The 21,066-nt window shown below is 42.2% G+C and overlaps 1 protein-coding gene and 1 pseudogene across 1 annotated transcript; both read left to right on the top strand.

Annotated features, from left to right (window-relative positions):
- The first annotated feature begins 43 nt into the window (after positions 1-43).
- On the top strand, positions 44-733 carry LOC142312645 (olfactory receptor 1G1-like; annotated as a pseudogene).
- Positions 734-7,980: 7,247 nt separating this feature from the next.
- LOC142312644 (olfactory receptor 1G1-like) lies at positions 7,981-8,982 on the top strand. Its single transcript, XM_075351642.1, has one exon. It carries the CDS (start codon positions 7,981-7,983, stop codon positions 8,980-8,982), a length of 1,002 nt encoding a protein of 333 aa, XP_075207757.1.
- The last annotated feature ends 12,084 nt before the right edge of the window (positions 8,983-21,066 follow it).

Genomic DNA, 21,066 nt, shown 5'->3' with positions numbered 1-21,066 from the left:
CATCATTGTTGCTGTTTGCAGAAGTTCTCACCTGCACACTCCCATGTACTTCTTCCTCTTGAATCTATCCATTATTGATATCTTTTCAACATCAAATATTCTACCTAAACTGTTAAATATGCTCTTTACAAACTGTCATATCATTTCATTTGCAGGATGTATAACTCAGACATATTTTTTTGCCAGCACGGCTTGCGCCGAGGTCATTCTTTTGGCAGTCATGGCTTATGACCGATATGTGGCCGTTTGACACCCTTTTCATTACACAGTTATCGTCATCTTACATCAAACTGCAAGCCTTTCCTTAGCCACTTGGATTATTTCCTTTTTATTGCCAATTGGACATATTTTTTACATTATTAACAAGTCATTTCGTGCATCAAAGATCATTGACCACTTTTTCTGTGATGTTTCACCATTGCTAAAGATCGCGTGCAGTGATACATTCTCAGTAGAAAAATTGTCGTTTATTGAAAGGATAATCGTTGGATTTACATGTTTTCTCTGCACTCTTACATCATACTTGTTTATTATTTTTGCCATTTTAAAGATCAAATCTGCAGAAGGCCGACAGAAGGCTTTTTCCACATGCACCTCTCATCTGACTTGTGTTATCTTTTTTTATGGAACATTATTCTGTTTGCATATGAAGCCGTCCTCGATGTATTCTCCCCTGGTAATGGGCTGCCTGATTGCCCTCCAAAATTTATCAGTGAGGGCCACTTGCTGCTAATTATGAGTGAGGGTCAGCTTCTGACCCTCCAAAAATTTTGAGTGAGAGACAGCTGCTGGAACAGTGACGACTGCATGCTGAACCTAATAACATTGAGTAAGAGCTGGCTGCTGGCCCTCTAAAAATTATGAGTGAGTATCTTATAAGATTATTAACTTGCATGCTAGCGTCATGCCAGTGGTCCTGGTGCTTACATTCCTGGAGATAATATGAGGTTATTACGTCATGCGAGCCCCACACCCAATCACTGCAAGCTTCTCTTTCCCTACCTTCAGATGTATAAATAATCAATAGTGGTGAGCAAATATATAATGTACTATTAGTTACATTCACGAATATTAAAATATTGGGGCTATGTTACTCATCGAGTATTTTTGTATTCGCTGCGTGAGTTTCAAGTCTCCTTCCTGCATGTTTGGAGCCTGATTTTCAGCCACTAAACACACAGGGATTGCCTGCCAATCACAGAAATGCCAAAGCCATCGTGCTACTGGAATTACTGTGATTGGCAGACAAATAAAAAAAAAATGAAGTGAGTTCTCCCAGCTATTTGTGGTAGCCATCGTAGGTAAAGTAGACAGCTGTGGGCTGCAGCGACAGCTTTGTGCTTATCTTGGCTGGTTATCAAAATGGAGGCTCCCTTTTGATTTAAAAAAGATAAGATTTAAATAAATAATAAAAAAACTTTGTGGGCTCCAGCCCATTTTTGATAACTAGTGCAGATAAAGTAGACAGCTGGTATTCTCAGGTTGGGAAGGTTAATGGTTATTGGGTCCTCCCCAGCCTAAAATTAGCAGCCCGCAGCTACCCCACAGTTGGCGCATTCATTAGATGCACCAATTATAGTGCTTTAACCTGCTCAACCCATTTGCCCTGATGCAGTGGCAATCAAAAAGCATGGCTGCCATTAAGCCCTAGGCTGTAATGGAGAGGTATCTATGAGACCCCCCATTACTTACCCTGTAAGTAAAAAGAAAAAAAAAACACTCAAAAATCCTTTGGTTTTAATAATAAAAACACACCATTCTCACCAATTTATTAATCACCCAAACACCCTTGCAGGTCTGACATAATCCAGATGACGACCCTGCCTCTACTACATCCAGAAGCTACAGTCATGGAAAAAATACAACTGATCACTGCAGCTACTGGGAGATGCTAGGGGCAGAAGGGACCTGGATGTGAGAAGTGGCAACATCACTCAGGTCAATGGAGTTCACAGACAGGTTGCCATGGTACCAAGTGTGCCACTGGTGAACCTACTGCCGGATTGTGGGACATGATGGCACAATCCAAAAGTACAGAAATCTGGCAGCAAGTTCAACTGAATTCACTGAGAGCAACACAGGAGACTTGAGTGTGAACTTTGGTGACCTGACTGCCAGATTGCCAGACTGTCACATTGCGGGACACAGCAGTACAGCAGTCCTACAGTCCAATAGCTGTGAGGCTGTAAGTTCACAGCCTCCATATGTCTCAGCAACTGAGATGCCAGGAACTTTAAAGGCTTCCTTAAGACTATCGGGTTGGCAGCCTCTACAAGCCCCAATTGTTGTAATCTTTGGTAATCTAAAAGGTTACCAGAGCTCATAGCAACCAGTCTCCTGACAGGTGTGAGACCCAGAAACATTAAAGATGCAATCAAGGGAGCCCTTAAGGTTTCTGGAGTTCCTAGCTGTTGGGACACCTGGAGGCTGTGAACTATGATAAGAGAGTTCACAACCTCCAGATGTTCCAACAGTTGGCAACTCCAGGATCTTTATAGGCTCCCTTAAAAGTGCCCTTAAATTACCAGGTTGACAACTGTTGTGAGACCCAGTGTCTGTGAGCTGTGTTAACCTAGAATTTTACCAGAGATCACAGACAACAGGTCTCCTAGCAGCTGTGAGGCCCAGATACCTTAAAAGAGCCTTTAAGGGAGCCTTTAACGTTCCTGGAGTTCCCAGCTGTTGAGACACCTGGTTGCTGTGATTCTGAATTTTTACCAGAGTTCACAACCTCTGGGTGCCCCAACATCTAGAAAATCCAGTAATCTTAAAGTCTACCTCAAAGTATCCCTTAAGGTTTCTGGGCCTTAAAGCTACCAGTCTGTCAGATGGCACTGCAGCTGTGTCAAGCAGTATTGTCATTGAGTTCCCCTCAGGTCACTTCTGGTGGTTCTTACAGTACCCTCTGTGTGAGCCGCTAGCTGTGACCTCAGTTGAACTCAGTGCCAGGCTGTTGGACTGCGTTGCAGCTGTGAAATGCAGTCTGACTTTCTGACACTAAGCGTTAAATAAATAAGGTGTGCATGAAGTTTGCAGTAATGTTTTTAAACTCATTTATTGCATGTTCACAAATAGCCGCTGGCTTATAAAGCCCCTATAATGCTGTGCAGCCAAGGCAATCACAGTAACACCACAACAAAGATGTTTGCCGCATTACTGTGAGGGCAAGCAACAACAGATGTGTTCATGGGCTGGAAAAAGGCGCCAGGAAGTCCAGAAATGAAAATGAAAGTATTGAAGCGAATACCATATTAGGCGTCGGATATCGAATACCTCGAATACCACATCATCCGTCGGATACCGAATAGTGGCGAATACATTCGCTCATGCTTACTTAATACCCCCATTGCCACCACACCAGGGTAATGGGGAAGAGCTGTGGTGATGTGCCAGAATAGGCAAATCTATTGGGTTTTCCCAACCTAACAATACCAGCCCGCAACTGTCTGCTTTACCTTGGCTGGTTATCAAAAATGAGGGGAACCTCATGTCTTTTTTTTAATTGATACAGTCATATGAAAAAGTTTGGGCACCCCTATTAATGTTAACCTTTTATCTTTATAACAATTTGGGTTTTTGCAACAGCTATTTCAGTTTCATATATCTAATAACTGATGGACTAAGTAATATTTCTGGATTGAAATGAGGTTTATTGTACTGACAAAAAATGTGCAATCTGCATTTAAACAAAATTTGACCGGTGCAAATGTATGGGCACCTCAGCATAATAGTGACATTAATAGTTTGTAAATCCTCCTTTTGCAAAAATAACAGCCTCTAGTCGCTTCCTGTAGCTTTTAATGAGTTCCTGGATCCAGGATGAAGGTATATTTGACCATTCCTGTTTACAAAACAATTGCAGTTCAGTTAAGTTTGATGGTCGCCGAGCATGGACAGCACGCTTCAAATCATCCCACAGATGTTCAATGATATTCAGGTCTGGGGACTGGGAGGGCCATTCTAGAACATTGTTATTGTTCCTCTGCATGAATGCCTGAAAGGATTTGGAGCGTTTTTTTGGATCATTGTCTTGCTGAAATATCCATCCCCTGCATAACTTCAACTTCGTCACTGATTCTTGCACATTATTGTCAAGAATCTGCTGATACTGAGTTGAATCCATACGACCCTCAACTTTAACAAGATTCCCGGTGCCAGCATTGGCCACACAGCCCCAAAGCATGATGGAACCTCCACCAAATTTTACTGTGGGTAGCAAGTGCTTTTCTTGGAATGCCATGTTTTTTTGCCTCCATCCATAACGCCTTTTTGTATGACCAAACAACTCAATCTTTGTTTCATCAGTCCACAGGACCGTCTTCTAAAATGTAACTGGCTTGTCCAAATGTGCTTTTGCATACCTCAGGCGACTCTGTTTGTAGCGTGCTTGCAGAAACGGCTTCTTTCGCATCACTCTCCCATACAGCTTCTCCTTGTGCAAAGTGCGCTGTATTGTTGACCGATGCACATTGACACCTTTTGCAGCAAGATGATGCTGCAGGTCTTTGGAGGGGGTCTGTGGATTGTCCTTGACTGTTCTCACCATTCGTCTTCTCTGCCTTTCTGATATTTTTCATGGCCTGCCACTTCTGGGCTTAACAAGAACTGTACCTGTGTTCTTCCATTTCCTTACTATGTTTGTTCCTCACAGTGGAAACTGACAGCTTAAATCTCTGAGACAACTTTTTGTATCCTTCCCCTGAACAACTATGTTGAATTTTTCAGATCATTTGAGAGTTGTTTTGAGGAGCCCATGATGCCACTCTTCATAGGAGATTCAAATAGGAGAACTACTTACAAGTGGCCACCTTAAATACCTTTACTCATGATTGGATACACCTGCCTATGAAGTTCAAAGCTCAATGAGGTTACAAAACCAATTTAGTGCTTTAGTAAGTCAGTAAAAAGTAGTTAGGAGTGTTCAAATCAAGAAATTGATAAGGGTGCCCATACATTTGCATCGGTCAAATTTTGTTTAAATGAGGATTGCACATTTTCTGTTAGTACAATAAACCTCATTTCAATCCAGAAATATTACTGAGTCAATCAGTTATTAGATATATGAAACTGAAATAGCTGCTGCAAAAACCCAAATTGTTATAAAGAAAAAAGGTTAACATTAATAGGGGTGCCCAAACTTTTTCATATGACTGTATATCTATTTATTTATCTTACCTGATTATAAAAAATAGGGGGGCCCACATTGTTTTTAAAATTATTTATTGATTAATTAAATTAAACCAGCCTAAAAACATCCATTAGTGCAACATACACTACCTAGATTCCCCTGTTTTTACAGTGCAAGGGGCGATCACATGATCCCATGTATACAATTTGCATGCTTGCTGTCACGTGCCAATTATAGTTTTTGCAGCTTAATAATTGAGAGAAACAGTTGAAAATCTACTTGGCAAGTTACTGCAAGTATGAAAAATATAAACATAAAGTCATGTGATTCCGTCTCCCGCAGCAAATACAGGTGAATAATGACTGTGCGCATTGCACATTGTTAAGATTTAGCAGTCTGTAGTCAGACAGGGTGACTTTTCATTTCTCCCCAGAAAACCCCTTTAAGAAATTTCAATAGTTTATAAAGTGTTCTTCAAAGTTTAGACAGCAGTTTTTATTAAGTTTAGAACAAAGTAATGTTTAAATAAATAATTATAATACTTTTAAGTAGAAACTTCTCTTCTACTGTGCATAAATCCCTTGGGTTTATCACATCATTCATTTCACTATATAAAAGCGGAATCTTTAGTAACATTTGAAAAACTTCATAATGAATAAGAATAGATGATACCACATATAGGTTGGCGGTAAGTCTTTAATTTTCCTTATATAGGTGATAATAAGATATGATCGACAAATATAACATGAAAAATAGATTGATAGATATAGTACATAAATAGACTAATATATACAAAATGTCAGTTAAGAGGTACACGAACGCACAGGAGTCTGCACTGCTCCGATCATTACTGTTATAACTTCCTAATGTGCCCCATGGACTGGGTACTGGACAAACCAAAGCAATAAATGTTGATAAAGGAATTAATTAACTTTTATTGCAAAAAGCAATGCCATAATCTTTTTTTGCTTTGTTAGTTTTGTTACACAATGAATATTGGGGTATAAATAATATCTTACCTAATAAAAAGAATTTATAACTTTCAACTTTGTTGAAGTTGCCACAATGATCTCAAGAGTTTACATTATATCTTTTTACTATTTTTACTGAATAAAATTGATTTATGAAAATCAATGTAGATGGTTGCTGGCTTAGAGTGTTTTGGAGCAATAGTTATAGTTTGTATTATTAATTATATATGCTTAATATATACCGTAATTTGTTACTTTGTTATACCAGCTCTTGTGGTTATACAACACTTTAGCTTTTTTTGAAACTCAGCTTTCTTGTTTCAAAGTGTTCGAGTAGAGCTTGATGCACGGCTCTGTATAGCGCAAGTGATCGGACGATCGCAGGTTCAAGTCCCTAAAGAGTACTAACAAATACAATAAAAAGTGAGAAATAAGTTTTTAAAGATATGATTTTTTTAAAAAAGCAAAGTTCAAACAAAGTTCAAACCCTTTGTACCCATTAAAATAAATCAATTTAAAAAAATACAATATTTGGTGTTTCTGCATTCATAAAAATCCAATTTATCAATATCTAAAATAAACTAATCCGATCGGTATACAATATAATGAGAAAAAAAATCACGACTCCAGATTAATTTTTTTTGGGTGTAGAGGAAGATTGCAATAAAATGCAATAAGAGGTGATCAAAATATCATATTTACTCCAAAATGGTAACAATAAAAAGGTAAGCTCATGTTGAAAAAATAACTGCTCATACAGCCCCAGGTCCTGAAAATTTTAAATATTACGGGTCTTGGAAAATGGTGACACAATCATAATTTCTTTAGGCTGCTTTACACCTTACAATTACACATACGATCTTATATGCGATGTGACACGCCCCCATCGTATGTGCGGCACGTTCAATTTGTTGCCCATGTCGCACAAATGATTAAATCCCGTCACACGTACTTACCTTCCATACGACCTCGATGTGGGCGGCGAACATCCACTTCCTGGAGTGGGAGGGATGTTTGGCGTCACAGCGACGTCACACGGCAGCCGGCTAATAGAAGTGGAGGGGCGGAGATGAGCGGGACGCAGACATCCTGCCCACCTCCTTCTTTCCTCATTGCCGGAGGGAGCCGTGGGACGCAGGTAAGCTGAGTTCATCGTTCCTGGGGTGTCACACACAGCGATGTGTGCTGCCGCGGGAACATTGAACAACCGGACGTTCAATTTTTAGTAATTGAAGATGTGTATGCGATCAACGGTTTTTCGTTTAATCGCAATTGCACGTAGGTTTCACACGCTACAATATTACTAACGATGCCGGATGTGCGTCACTTACGACGTGACCCCGCCGACACATCGTTAGATATATTGTAGCGTGTAAAGCCCACTTTACTTACAAAATTCCATTTCTTTTCACCACTTAAATTAAAAAAAATATACATATATTTGGTATCTGCGTACTCAAATCTACCTGGAAAATCATATTGCCAGATCAATTTTACTATATAGTCAACAAGGTAAATAAAAAAAACAAAAATATTAATGTGGAATTGCACTTTTTGTTTTTGCAATTTCAATGCACTTGGAATTTTTCCCCACTGTGCATCACATGACAAAATGAAGAGTGATATTTTAAAGTAGAACTTGTACAAAAAACAAGACCTCATATGTGGATGGAAAAGTAAAAAAAAGTTATGGCTCTTGGAATAAGCAAAGGAAAAAACAAAGGAGCAAAAATGGAAAATCACAAGGTAGAGAAGGGGCTAATGTTTATTTTGTATGCTCTGTGGTTTGAAGAGACGGCACATAGAATCATATCGAATTTCCCTGTACATTACAGGTAATTTGCCAAATTTGAATTTCATCTCTAATTTCGCTCTACAGAAATGTTCTACGGAAACTTTAGTAAGGAGGTTCATATCAATGGATTTTCCCTTGTTGGATTTTCTGATGTTCCAGACGTCCAGGTCGAAATTGGCGTATTATTCTTACTTGCCTACATCATCGTTGTTGGAGGTAACATCATCATCATTGTTGCTGTTTGCAGAAGTTCTCACCTGCACACTCCCATGTACTTCTTCCTCTTAAATCTTTCCATTATTGATATCTTTTCAACATCAAATATTCTACCTAAACTGTTGCATATGCTCTTTACAAGCTGTCATATCATTTCATTTGCGGGATGTATAACTCAGACATATTTTTTCGCCAACATGGCTTGTGCCGAGGTCATTCTTTTGGCAGTCATGGCTTATGACCGATATGTGGCCATCTGCCACCCTCTTCATTACACAGTTATGGTCAGTTTACATCAAACTGCAAGTCTTTCCTTAGCCACTTGGATAATTTCCTTTTTATTACCAATTGGACATATTTTTTATATTATTAACATGTCATTTTGTGCATCAAAGATCATTGACCACTTTTTCTGTGATGTTTCACCATTGCTAAAGATCGCATGCAGTGATACTTTCTCAGTAGAAAAATTGTCATATATTGAAGCGATAATCGTTGGATTTACATGTTTTCTCTGCACTCTTATATCATACCTATTTATTATTTCTGCCATTTTAAAGATCAAATCTGCAGAAGGCCGAAAGAAGGCTTTTTCCACATGCACCTCTCATCTGACTTGTGTTATGTTTTTTTATGGAACACTATTCTGTTTGCATTTGAAGCCATCCTCGATGTACTCTCCCCTGGTGGACAAGTTTTTTACTGTTGTTTATGTTGTTTTGGTGCCTATGGCAAATCCCTTTATTTATAGTCTGAAAAATAAGGATGTCAAAAAGGCACTGAATAACCTTAAACAAAATTTCTTCATTAAACCTTTTAAAGCCAATAACTTACGATTTATGGCAATTTCTGTAAAACATGTGACCATTTAAGCAATATATTTTAACTATAATCTTATTAACAATTTAAAATCCTGATAAATTTGTAAATTTTTTCAAAAGAACTGAGAGTCCTCAGTGGTTGATACCTTTTAATGGCTAACTGAAAAGATGGTAATGAATAGCAAGCTTTCCAGACTGCTACTACTGGCTAACACAGTACAATTATATATTTTGCCTGATAAATTTACAGAATTTAGGAAACCTATAATTTAGGGCACTTGGCATGTCCATAAATGTCAGTCCTGAGTCCCTCTAATTTGTTAATAACCCCTTCGCCACCCGGCAATGTCCCGTTTTTCTTTTTCGTTATATCCACTCTTTCTTCCAATATCCATAACTTTTTTATTTTTCTGTCAATATAGCCATGTGACGGCTTGTTTTTTTTCAGGTATAAGTTGTACATTTGAATGAGACCATTAATTCTGCCACACAGTGTATTGGAAAACAGGACAAAAATTCTAAATGCAGTGAAATTGCAAAAAAAGGGCAATTTCACAGAACACCTAACTTTCATACACATACATTGACCAGTAAATGGCAGCAAAGTACATTTAACAATTCCCAGTGTACGCATAGCATCACAGTGCAATTCATACTGCCTGACTCACAGTGCACAAAGTAATTCTAGCACACTGGAACAGATCTACTGCCGCACGACAACTGTTTAAAGCCTGCTTTACATGCTACAATTTCGCATACGATATCATATGCCATGTGTCCCGCCCCCATCGTATGTGCGGCACGTTCAATTTGTTGACTGTGTCGCACAGACGATTAACCCCCGTCACACGTACTTACCTTCCATACGACCTCGATGTGGGCGGCAAACGTCCATTTCCTGGAGTGGGAGGGATGTTCAGTGTCACATCGACGTTACACGGCAGCCGGCCAATAGAAGCGGAGAGGCGGAGATGAGCGGGACGTAAACATCCCGCCCACCTCCTTCCTTCCGCATAGCCGGCTGGGAGCCGCGGGATGCAGGTAAGCTGAGTTCATCATTCCTGGGGTGTCACACACTGCGATGTGTGCTACCTCGGGAACATTGAACAACCGAACGTTCAATTTTTAGTAATTGAACGACGTGCATGCGATGAACGTTTTAACGTCTGTCACATGCTACAATATAACTTACAATGCCGGATGTGCGTCACTTACGACGTGACCCCGCCGACACATCGTAAGAAATATTGTAGCGTGTAAAGCCCGCTTAACCCAGCAGCAACAGCAGAACAGGTACTGGGTTACCACACATTCTTTATTAAAAGGATATCATTTGGGTAAAAAAATTGCTCTTAAGTTATTCCCAATTGGTGTTACTCTTCTTTGAAATTTACTGTCAACTGCTTTTTGATAGGACTCTTCCAAGTCAACAACCTGCAAGACTGCTAGGAAGAGTCATCGACTTGTCTGCAACAGCGTTTGCAATCTCTAATTTATGCTGTTACTGGTTGGGGCATCATGATTCATGAGTTAGATGACAGATTCCTTAAAAAAGTGTGCATGAAGTTTACAGTAATGTTTTTAAACCGGTATATTACAATGCCTTATCTGATATACCTGTATGTCCAGTACATAACACTCCTTCCAACTATCAATAAATTCCATTTTTTAAATAAAAATTGTAGGTTGACTTTGTTAATATGAGCATTTGATCAGCTAATAAAAAGTTAGCAAGCTTTTGAGCTTGGGTAAGATACCTGCCTAAACTGGGACCTGTTCTAAAAAACTCCAGGTGAGTGGCAGTTATGCAATTATTGGAAGATTGTGAAAGGAAAAAACTATGAGGTGCTTTATTACTTTAAGGTTGTTTTTTGGCAATGACAATCTTGACATTGTAACTATTGCTCAGCAAATATACTCTGCATTTTTCGTTACTCACATGAATAGTACGGTATTTGCTCGATGAGCATTTTGCTCTTTGCCTCATGAGATTCGAGTCTCCTCCCCACATGTTTAGTGCTTGATTTTCAGCTGCTAAACAAGCTGGGTTTTGCTTGCCATACACAGTAATGCCATAGCCATCATTGCTACGGGCATTACAGTGATTGGCTAGCCGAATCATGTCATCGGGTCTATATAAGACCTACCGATGCCATCTTAGATGCATTCAATCTAGAGCAAGCATAGGGAGAGTTGCTCCTGCATAAGGGACATTGTTAGTGCATGGAAGGACCTGCTTGAAGATGCAACCAACAGCCTATTTCATGGTTAAATCACAAAATCGCTACAAGCTTGGTGTAGTGCAGTGCTATCTGACTTAATCAGAGATATCTGATTAAGATATAATTTGTGTAAAAAGGCATTTAGGCAGGGTTGATTGTTTTAAATGGTCTACTGCTGCTACAAAGAAGAAGCCATGTTCAAGGGATTATTCCATATCCACTGCTATAAAAGCATGTTCGTGCAAAGTGACATATCATTGTAATTTCTGATGTGTTTAAAAATATATTTAAGTAGGGTTGATTGTTTTAAATGACATAATGCTGCCACAAAGAAGACACCATTTTAAATGGATTATTCTAAAACTGCTGCTATAAAAGCTTGTTAGTATAGGGAGAGATTTTGGAGTAGGGTTCAGTTTGTTTAAAAAGAATTTAGTCCGGGTTGATTACATAAAATTACCTGCTGCACTAAATAAAACACTATTTTCAAGGTAGAAATCTCAAATTGCTACCATCTGAGCTTATGATGCTAGTAATGCTTATAAGTTTAATGGAGTAAGGGATACAGAGTTTTTCAAAAAAGCCATTTAGGGAGGGTTTACTGCATTAAATTACCTGCTGCCCCCACTAAAACATCATTTTAAAGAGACAATTCTAAAATTGCTGCTATCTGAGCATGTTAGTGCTTATAGAGTTTAATAGAGTAAGATAGACAGAGTGTTTAAAAAAAAACCTGTTAAGCAGAGTTGATTGTGTTAAATTACCTGGTGCAGCCCCTATCAAAACACCATTTTAAAGAGAGAATTCTAAAATAGCTGCTATCTCAGCTGGTTAGTATTTATAACGCTTAGTAGAGTAAAGCTGGGTTTACACACTGCAACATCTCAAACGACATCGCTGTAACGTCACCGGTTTTGTGACGCAATAGTGATGTTGTTTGCGATGTTGCAGTGTGTGAATCACATCAGCGACCTGGCCCCTGCTGTGAAGTTGTAATCATTACAAATCGTTCAGGACCATTCCTAGGTCCTTTGTTTCCCACTGTGCAGCAAGAAGTTTCAGTGTGTGAAGACTTTGCAGAGACTTTGTTAGCAACTTCCCTTTCAAAAGGCTGCTTATCAACGTCCCCAACAACCAGCTAGGTCGCTCTGCAGGTCCGGATCGCTGTTGCGTTGTTGGCCAGGTTTGCCTGTTTGAACGCTCACCAGAGACTTAACAGAGACTTAGGGAGGTCGCTATTGCGTCACAAAACCGGTGACGTTACAGCAATGTCCTTTGCGATGTTGCAGTGTGTAAACCCAGCTTTAGGTTTTTTCTAATTAAGTCAATGAGTGGAAGGGCTAAAAAAGACAGACAAAACCACACCAAGAATTTACATGCTGCAGATTATTTTCTGCACCAAATCTGCAAGGAAAAATTAAGCATCGTTCGCACAGCACTTCAGAAATCTTATTGATTTTGTTGGAATAAGGATAGACATCAAAAAAATCAAAAATGCAGTGTGTGCCTATTACACTTTTTTCGGTGAACCTTTTATTTTTAATCTGCACCTTCTGGCAAAAAATGCATCGTTAATGCATGCAAATTTGTATATCTTGGCCCCAAAATGCAAAAAACCCCCAAACAAATGGTTTTGATGCCAAATTGGTGTGATTTTCTGCGAGGAGGTGCAAATTTGGTTATGAAATCTGGTGCAGACGTTTCAGCACCAAATTTACACCTCCTGGCAGAAAACAGTGTAAAACTATTTTTTTGTGCATTTTTGGACAAGAGATGCAAATTTGGTGATACATTTTTACACCATAGTCATGTGTGACGCCCTGGCAAAACCAGGTAGTCACACAGATTAGGCCCCCGCATAACACCTTCCCACAAAGGGTTACACCTAAGCCGACAAAACCCTAGTCACCCCCCCAGGGAAGGACAGAAACACCAGTGGGCAGGACCAGGCGGATGGAGAACGCCCACCTGGCGGGCTGGAGAACCCGGGGCGGGAAGAGAGAGTGTGTTAGTTCAAGTTGAGAGTGGAAAGCAGGAGCTGAAGTGGAGTGGAGAAGTTGAGAGGAGGAAGTTTGAGTTGAGGAGACAGAAGGGAAGGAGATGGGAAGATGGCTGCCAGAGATTTGAGGTGGACGGTGGCAGGGTTGGAGCCTGCCGCTACCGACACCGGAGAACTGACCCAGAAACCATGCACAGAGGGGGTACTTGGACCCTGAAGCCAGGATCGGAACCAACGGCCTATCTAATTAACCAATTGAGGGCAGGATTATAGGTCCTGTCCCAAACAAAGTCCCAAAAGCAGACAACCACCCACCGAGAGGGATAGGGCATCCGCCAGGGCCCGGTAGATCCCAAGGGTCAGCAACAGCGGGCAAGGCTCCCAACCAAAGCACCGGGAGAGGACTCCCGTGTTCCACAACGGGAAGTCCAACACATCAAACACAGAGTGCAGAGGAAAGTGATACGGACCATCAGCCCAGTGTGAGACCAGAATACACCTGGCCGCGGCAGCCGGCCACCAACACCTTGGTTTACCTCAGGACTTGTGTGATTTATTCAACCGTGAGTAAGCTAACATCCCCGGGTCTGACCGGGTGCGCCGGCCCCTGCCGTCACCATCCCCAGCATAGAGACACTGGGCCCCGGGGCATCCATCCCTACCCACGGAGGGGTTAACATCCAGCTGCCAGCCCATTGCCCCCGGGAGTCCCACAATAGCAGTGGTGTTGCCACACCTCACCACACATCGTGGGTGGCGTCAAAGACAGTTTACGGCAAAACCCATACAAATACGTCCCCTTTTATTTGAAGTGGCCGCGCAACCCCAGGGTCCGGTAGAATCCCTCGAGCCACACTGCGGATCCGGATCCGAGCAGCTTGGCTGCTGGTATGGGGGCGGCACACATGCACCCAATCTACACCTCCTGGCAAAAAAAATGCATCAAAACTGCATGCGGTATGATGCGGTAGTGATGTGTTTTTTTTACCTGGAGCTGTGAATTTTGTTTAGGTATATGATGTAAAAATTTCAGCACCAAATCTGTATCTTTTGGTGAAAAAAACAAACGGTTTTCTGCCAGGAAATGCCGATCCGTAAACTCAGTGACCTCAGTCTCATAGACACATCTCATTACTAACCTAGGGCTTAATGGCAGCTGTTAGCTGCCATTAACCCCTTATTGCTCTGATTGTCACCGCACCAGGGCAATCAGGAAGAGCTGGATGAAGCTCCAGGATGCGACAATTCCAGGTGGCTGCAGGCTGCTATTTTTAAGCTGGGACATGGAGGAGAACACTGCTTGACAAAGACTTCATTCTTGTAGTTCAAACGCATCGCCGTTGTCATTTCTTTCCCTGCTGGATTGATTGCTTGACCTGACTTGCATGGCAATTGTCTGTTTTTATGAAATCGCTAAGTGCTTAATAAATCCTGGAAATTTTATTACCTGAATCCTTGTTATTGCGCTGGACAGAAGCTTTCTTTGTTCATCTTGATCTATAGGTCTCGAAAAATAAGAACGCTACGGATCACGTAAAATGGCAAAAAAAGGGCCATTTTCCGTGTTCTTTTTTTAAACAAACTTCTGACTTTTTAAAACCCCTTAGATAAAAGTAAGGCTATGTGCACACGCTGCGTTTTTTTGACGCTGCGTTTTTGTGCGTTTTTTGGCCGCTAAAAACGCACAAAAACGCACCCGTGGCAAAAAAACGCGGCAATAAACGCATGCGTTTTTACCGCGATTTGGTGCATTTTTGGCTGCATTTTGCTGCAATTTTGATCTCTTCGTTGTTCTGCGTTTTTCCAATGCATTGCATGGGGGGAAAACGCAGAAAAACGCAGGAAAGAATTGACATGTCCATTTTTTTTTTAAGCTCAAAAACGCAGCTTAAAAAAAAAGTTGTTTGCGGACAGCAAAAATGAAAACTCATAGACTTTGCTGGGGAGCAAAGACATGCAGTTTTGAGGCCAAAAACGCACCTGAAAAACGTGCAAAAACGCCACAAAAAACGCACTGTGTGAACTTATCCTAAGCCTATACATGTTTGGGGTCTACGAACTCATATCAACCTAAGGCATCACACTGACACATTGGTTTTACCATACAGTGAACATGGTCAATAAAATATCTAAAAAAACCATCATACAATCACACGTTTTTTGTAATGTTTCTGCCCTTGGAATGTTTTCCCCATTTTCCAGTACACTATAACGTAAAACTTATGGTTTAATTTAAAAGTACAACTTGTCCCACAAAATATAAGCCCTCATTTGGCAAGATTGACAGAAAAATATAAAAGTTACGGCTCTCGGAAGAAGGGGAGAAAAATAAAAACCGGAAAATCAGCCAGGGGTGAAGAGTAGAGATGAGCCACCCCCCTGGAGTTCGAGTTCGGTTCGACAAACCTTTCGAACCCCATTGAAAACAATGAGAGGCAATCACAAACACCTAAAAACACCTTGAAAACACCCTCAAAGTTGTCCAAAAGGTGCCAAACTACTCCCAAGACAACACAAACACATGGGAAAGTGACAAGGACAAATACTCATGCGAAATCTAAACAGCTTGACGAGGAAAAAGAGGAGGAGACACAGATATAGGCATGGCATGCCCTTCTAAAATCATGTAAAACACAGCAAGGGGACTCCAAGCAGACTCTCCCTTTTTTCCAAAAATTGGGCCCCACAGACACCACTTCAGTGGCAGCACTTGTGCCCTAGTTGCAAAAAGGTTGTTTTGATTTGCATCAAGCACATTCCAAAATACGCCAGCCTTAGCTGTCGCCCGGATGACACCGGGGAAGGTCTAGCAAAGTCTTTGCTGATCCCAGATCTGCTCATCTTGGCTCATTTTTAAAAACACAGCAAGGGTTACTCCAAGCGGAGTCTCCCTTTTTTCCAAAAAGTGGGCCACACAGACACCCCTTTAGTGGCAGCACTTGTGCCCCAGTTGCAAACTGTATGTGTTGATTAGCATCAAGCACATTCCAAAATATGCCAGCCTTAACTGTCCTCAGGATGACACCGGGATAGGTAGCAAAGTCTTTGCTGAACCATGACTTGTTCTTCTTGGCTCATTTTAAAAACACAACAAGGGTTACTCCAAGCAACGTTTTCCTTTTTTCCAAAAATTGGGCCCCACAGACACCCCTTCAGTGGCAGCACTTGTGCCCCAGTTGCAAACTTGACAGGTACATTTGCATCAAGCACGTTCCAAATCCACAAGCATTTACTCTCCCCAGGATGACACAGGGGTAGTAAAGTCCTTGTGGATCCATGACTTTTTCATTTTGATGAATGTTAGTCTGTCCACATTGTCACTGGACAGACGCGTGCGCTTATCTGTCAGCACACACCCAGCAGCACTGAAGTCACGTTCAGAGACAACGCTGGCAGCTGGACATGACAAGATCTCCAAGGCGTAAGTGGAGAGCTCTGGCCATTATTCAAGATTTAAAGCCTAAAATGAGCAAAGCTACAGTTGCAAAGTCATGGCATTGATGTTCATTTGGAGATACTCCTGTATCATCCTCTGCAGCCATTGACTATGTGTCAGACTTCTTGTCTCTGTTGGCCTTGCAAAGGATGGTCTAAAAAAATTGTGAAACGATTCAATAAAATTGCTGTTACCAGCACCAGATACGGTGCTGCTGATGATGACGAGACAGTCCCATGTTTGTCAAGTTACAACTGGGAGATTCACTCCGTGCACAACTGGGATTTGATGGAAAAGCCGAGCTAAGATTGAGTAACAGCTTCTGCTGATACTCCTGCATACGTGCGTCCCTTTCTATGGCTGGAATTATTTCACAAAATTTGGACTTGTACCGGGGATCTAATAATGTGGCAACCCAGTAGTCATCATCACTTCTAATTTTGACAATCCGTCGGTCATGTTGTAGGTAGTGCAGCAAGAAGGCGCTCAGTGTCTTGCGCATCCATGCGGACCAAGTCCTTGCTGTGTTTGTAATCCAAAATGAATCTCCGGCACTCCAATGGAAGAATGAAAACAAAGTCTGGGTATCTTTGATGTTTTTTATTGTGAAAAAAGTCTGTCTCTGTCTCAACGTTTCGGTCACACTTAGACCTTCATCGAGAGTATTTATCAGACTATGAGATAAAGGATCCTGATACATATACCATCTGTATACCTCTCTACGGTTCTTAACAGGCTGTCCCCTCTTGGAGGAGATAGGTGCCTTATCTATGCAGTAGCCACTGAGCCTTTTCACCTCTATTTGTGCTCACACGTACCAACCGTTCTCTCCCCATTTAAGTGGTGACCTACATCGTTCCTTTTTGGTGCTATTCATACATCGATTCCTTTATCTCATAGTCTGATAAATACTCTCGATGAAGGTCTAAGTGTGACCGAAACGTTGAGACAGAGACAGACTTTTTTCACAATAAAAAACATCAAAGATACCCAGACTTTGTTTTCATTCTTCCATTGGAGTGCCGGAGATTCATTTTGGATTACAGCTGATTTTTTCTCCAGAGCACCCTAGTATACTTAGTGAGCCAGGTCTATTCGATATATTGGACTTGCTGTGTTTGTGGCATAGAGGTGCTAACCATTCTTTCTTCCTCTGACATCTCCCCCCAACCTCTTTCAACTGAAATGTAACCAAGGTCTCCCTCATCTGCTGAGTCTTCCATGTCCATGGACAGTTCGTCCTCCATTTCTTCATGTTCTCCTGCACCTTCCTCAACATTTTACCTACTACCATGCGCCCTTGTTAATCCCTCTCCCCCACCACCCTTATGCCTGCCGCCTTGGTGATGATGAACGTCTGGACCTTGGTGATGTTGTTATCCCTTGCGCATATGAATCCTCATGTACTACCTCCCCTTCCTGTTGAACCACCCCCTGACTCCGAATAGTGTTTAGCGTGTGCTCCAGCATGAGAATGACTGGAATTGTCATGCTGATAATGGCATTGTCAGCGCTAAACATATTTGTCGCCATGTCGAAACTGTGCAGAAGGGTGCATAGGTCCTTGATCTGAGACCACTCCATCAGGGTGATCTGCCCCACCTCTCCATCTCGTTGGCCCAGGCTATACATCATGACGTATTGCACCAGTGCTCGGCGGTGCTGCCACAGTCGCTGTAACATGTGGAGAGTCAAATTCCAGCGTGTCGCCAAATCGCATTTCAGGCGATGATCCGGCAGGTCGAATGACTTCTGGAGCGATGCAAGTCGCTCAGCTGCGGCGGTTGAACGGCGGACGTGAGCAGACAGTTTTCGTGCCCTGTGCAAAAGGCCATCTTGGCCGGGATAGTGTGTTAAAAATTGCTGGACAACAATGTTCAACACATGAGCCATACAAGGCACATGTGTCACCTTGCCCAGGCGAAGGGCCGCACCCAGGTTTGCAGCATTGTCGCACATGGCCTTACCTGGCTGCTGATTGAGTGGAGACAACCATTTATGAAACTTGGACAGCTGAGCTGACCACAACTCAGCCGCTGTGTGAATTATTTCCAAGACATTTCAAGCTAAAGACCGCCTGATGCCATTGCGCTCTTCTGCCAGCATAGTAAGGAGGTGTGCATGACTCCTTGTGCGCAGTTACAACGCTGGTGGCCTGACCAGGCAGGCTTGGGGCGGAGGTAGAGGACCCAGACGAGGTTGATGAGGCAGAAGCAGTGGAGGAACTTGTATATACAGAGGAAGGATTGAAACACACAACTCGTGGGGACGGCAAGACTTGTTCAGCAGACCCTTCTCCATCTATCACCATAGTTACCCAGTGCCGAGTCAGCGACATGTAACGCCCCTGTCAATGCTTACTGGTCCAAGTATCAGTGGTGAAATGCACCCGTTCACACACAGAGTTTCTCAAGGAAGCGGTGATATTGTGTGTGACATGCTGGTGTAGCGCAGGTCCACCTTTCTTGGAGAAGTAGTGGCGACTAGGCATCTGGTACTGGGGCACTGCGACAGACATAAGGTCTCGAAAATCCTCTGTGTCCACCAGGCAGAAAGGCAGCATTTCGATAGCCAAGAGCTTACAGAGGGATAAAGTCAACCTCTTAGCTTTGTCATGGGTCAGAGGAAATGGCCTTTTATTTGTCCACATCTGAGGAACAGAGATCTGGCTGCTGTGTGTAGACGGTGGTGAGTAGGGTGTCCCTGGAAAAATGCAGATTTGTGAGGAAAGTGCAGGCGTAGACATAATGTTGCCTTCATCCAATGTTGGTGCTATCGATGTCTGAGAGAGCTGTCCACATGCACTTGTTTCCCCTTCCAAACCAACTGACGACCTAACAAGCAAACTGCCTGTTGCACTTACAGTGGTGGAAGGTGTGCATGGAAAACCAGGTGTGACAGCTGTCGCCACAGTAATAGAACATGAAGAGAGCGCGGATGCACTGGAAGGGGCAGCCGGTGGTTGACCCGCTACGCTAGGCCGCATTGCAGCACAGTGAGCTTCCCACTGGAAATTATGCTTGGTATTCATGTGACGATTCAATGGAAGAAGTTGTCAAACTGGTGGTTTTTTTGCCTCTACTTATAGATTCCTGACAAATTTTACACATCACATGATTTGGGAGATCCTTTGCAAGGTCAAAAAAGGACCAGGCTAGGCAAGGCTTAGAGGACATGCAACCTGCAGAGCCACCCCGACTTGTGCTCAGAGGCAGAGTGGTGGCTGAGGATGCAGTTGTAGATGTGGTACCAGTACTCCGACTCTGTCCAGGAAGGCGCAAGGTAACTTCGTCGTCAGTTGCATTCTCCTCCACCGCCTCTGTTGACCTCCTCAAGTGCCTGACTGTGGGTTGACAGTAAGTGGGATCTAGGACTTCATCATCAAGCGTTGTGTTTGCACTTCCCTCGCTCTCAGACCTAGCCTCTTCCTGCCCTGACCAAATATATAAGTTGTCATCCCAATCTGGTATCTGCGTCTCATCATCATCAGCATGTTCCTCATTGTCTCCACCAACAGGTGTTACAGTTTGGGAATGAGGGTCTACATTATGCTCAGAAAGTTGGTCATCAGGGCCTGAATCTGAGTCACAAAGGTTCTGGGCATCACTGCAGACCATTTCCTGGTCTGTATTCACTGTAGCTTGGGAGCAGACCTCTGATTCACAGGCTATAGTGTGAGTGAACAACAGCTCTGCAGACTCAGCTATCTCTGGTACACAATACTGTGCAGGGCGGGTGGAGACTTGATAGCTGGGAGAAAGCAATTGTGATTGGGATGACAACTCAGAGGACTGGTTTTTTTTTATGTGGTAGTTGAGGTGGAGGAGAGGGCACTTGTTGGAGCACTTGAGATCCATTCAAGCATGTTCTTTTTTTGTGCATCGTCTACCTTTTTTACAGTTGTTCGGGTCCGTAAAAAAGGGAGCACATCGGATTGTCCACGGAAAGTAGTAGACATCTTAGGATATGTGCACACACTGCGTTTTTTTGACGCTGTGTTTTTGTGCTTTTTTGGCCGCTAAAAACGCACAAAAACACACCCGCGCCAAAAAACGCGGCAAAAAACGCATGTATTTTTACCACGATTTGGTGCGTTTTTGGCGGCGTTTTGCTGTGTTTTTCCAATGCATTGCATGGGGGGAAAACGCAGAAAAACGCAGGAAAGAATTGACATGTCAATTTTTTTTTTAAGGTCAAAAACGCAGCTTAAAAAAAAAGTTGTGTGCGGACAGCAAAAATGAAAACTCATAGACTTTGCTGGGGAAGCAAAGTCATGCAGTTTTGAGGCCAAAGACGCACCCGAAAAACGCGCAAAAACGCCGCAAAAAAACGCACTGTGTGAACTTACTCTTATTTTGCTGGAAGATGGCTTATCTTCAGCAGATGTTAACGTAGCTTTGCCACCTTCCCCATGGACATAAACTGTTTTTCCTTTTCCAACACACTTATTCACCTTTCCACCAGCATCTGTCCTTTTG

Source organism: Anomaloglossus baeobatrachus, chromosome 5, assembly GCF_048569485.1.
Source record: "Anomaloglossus baeobatrachus isolate aAnoBae1 chromosome 5, aAnoBae1.hap1, whole genome shotgun sequence".
Lineage (NCBI taxonomy): Eukaryota > Metazoa > Chordata > Amphibia > Anura > Aromobatidae > Anomaloglossus > Anomaloglossus baeobatrachus.
The sequence above is the reverse complement of the archived record's forward strand: the minus strand, read 5'-3'. Positions and strand labels throughout refer to the sequence as shown.

Coding starts and splice junctions, on each gene's coding strand:
- LOC142312644 (XM_075351642.1), top strand. CDS start 7,981: ATGTTCTACGGAAACTTTAGTAAGGAGGTTCATATCAATGGATTTTCC.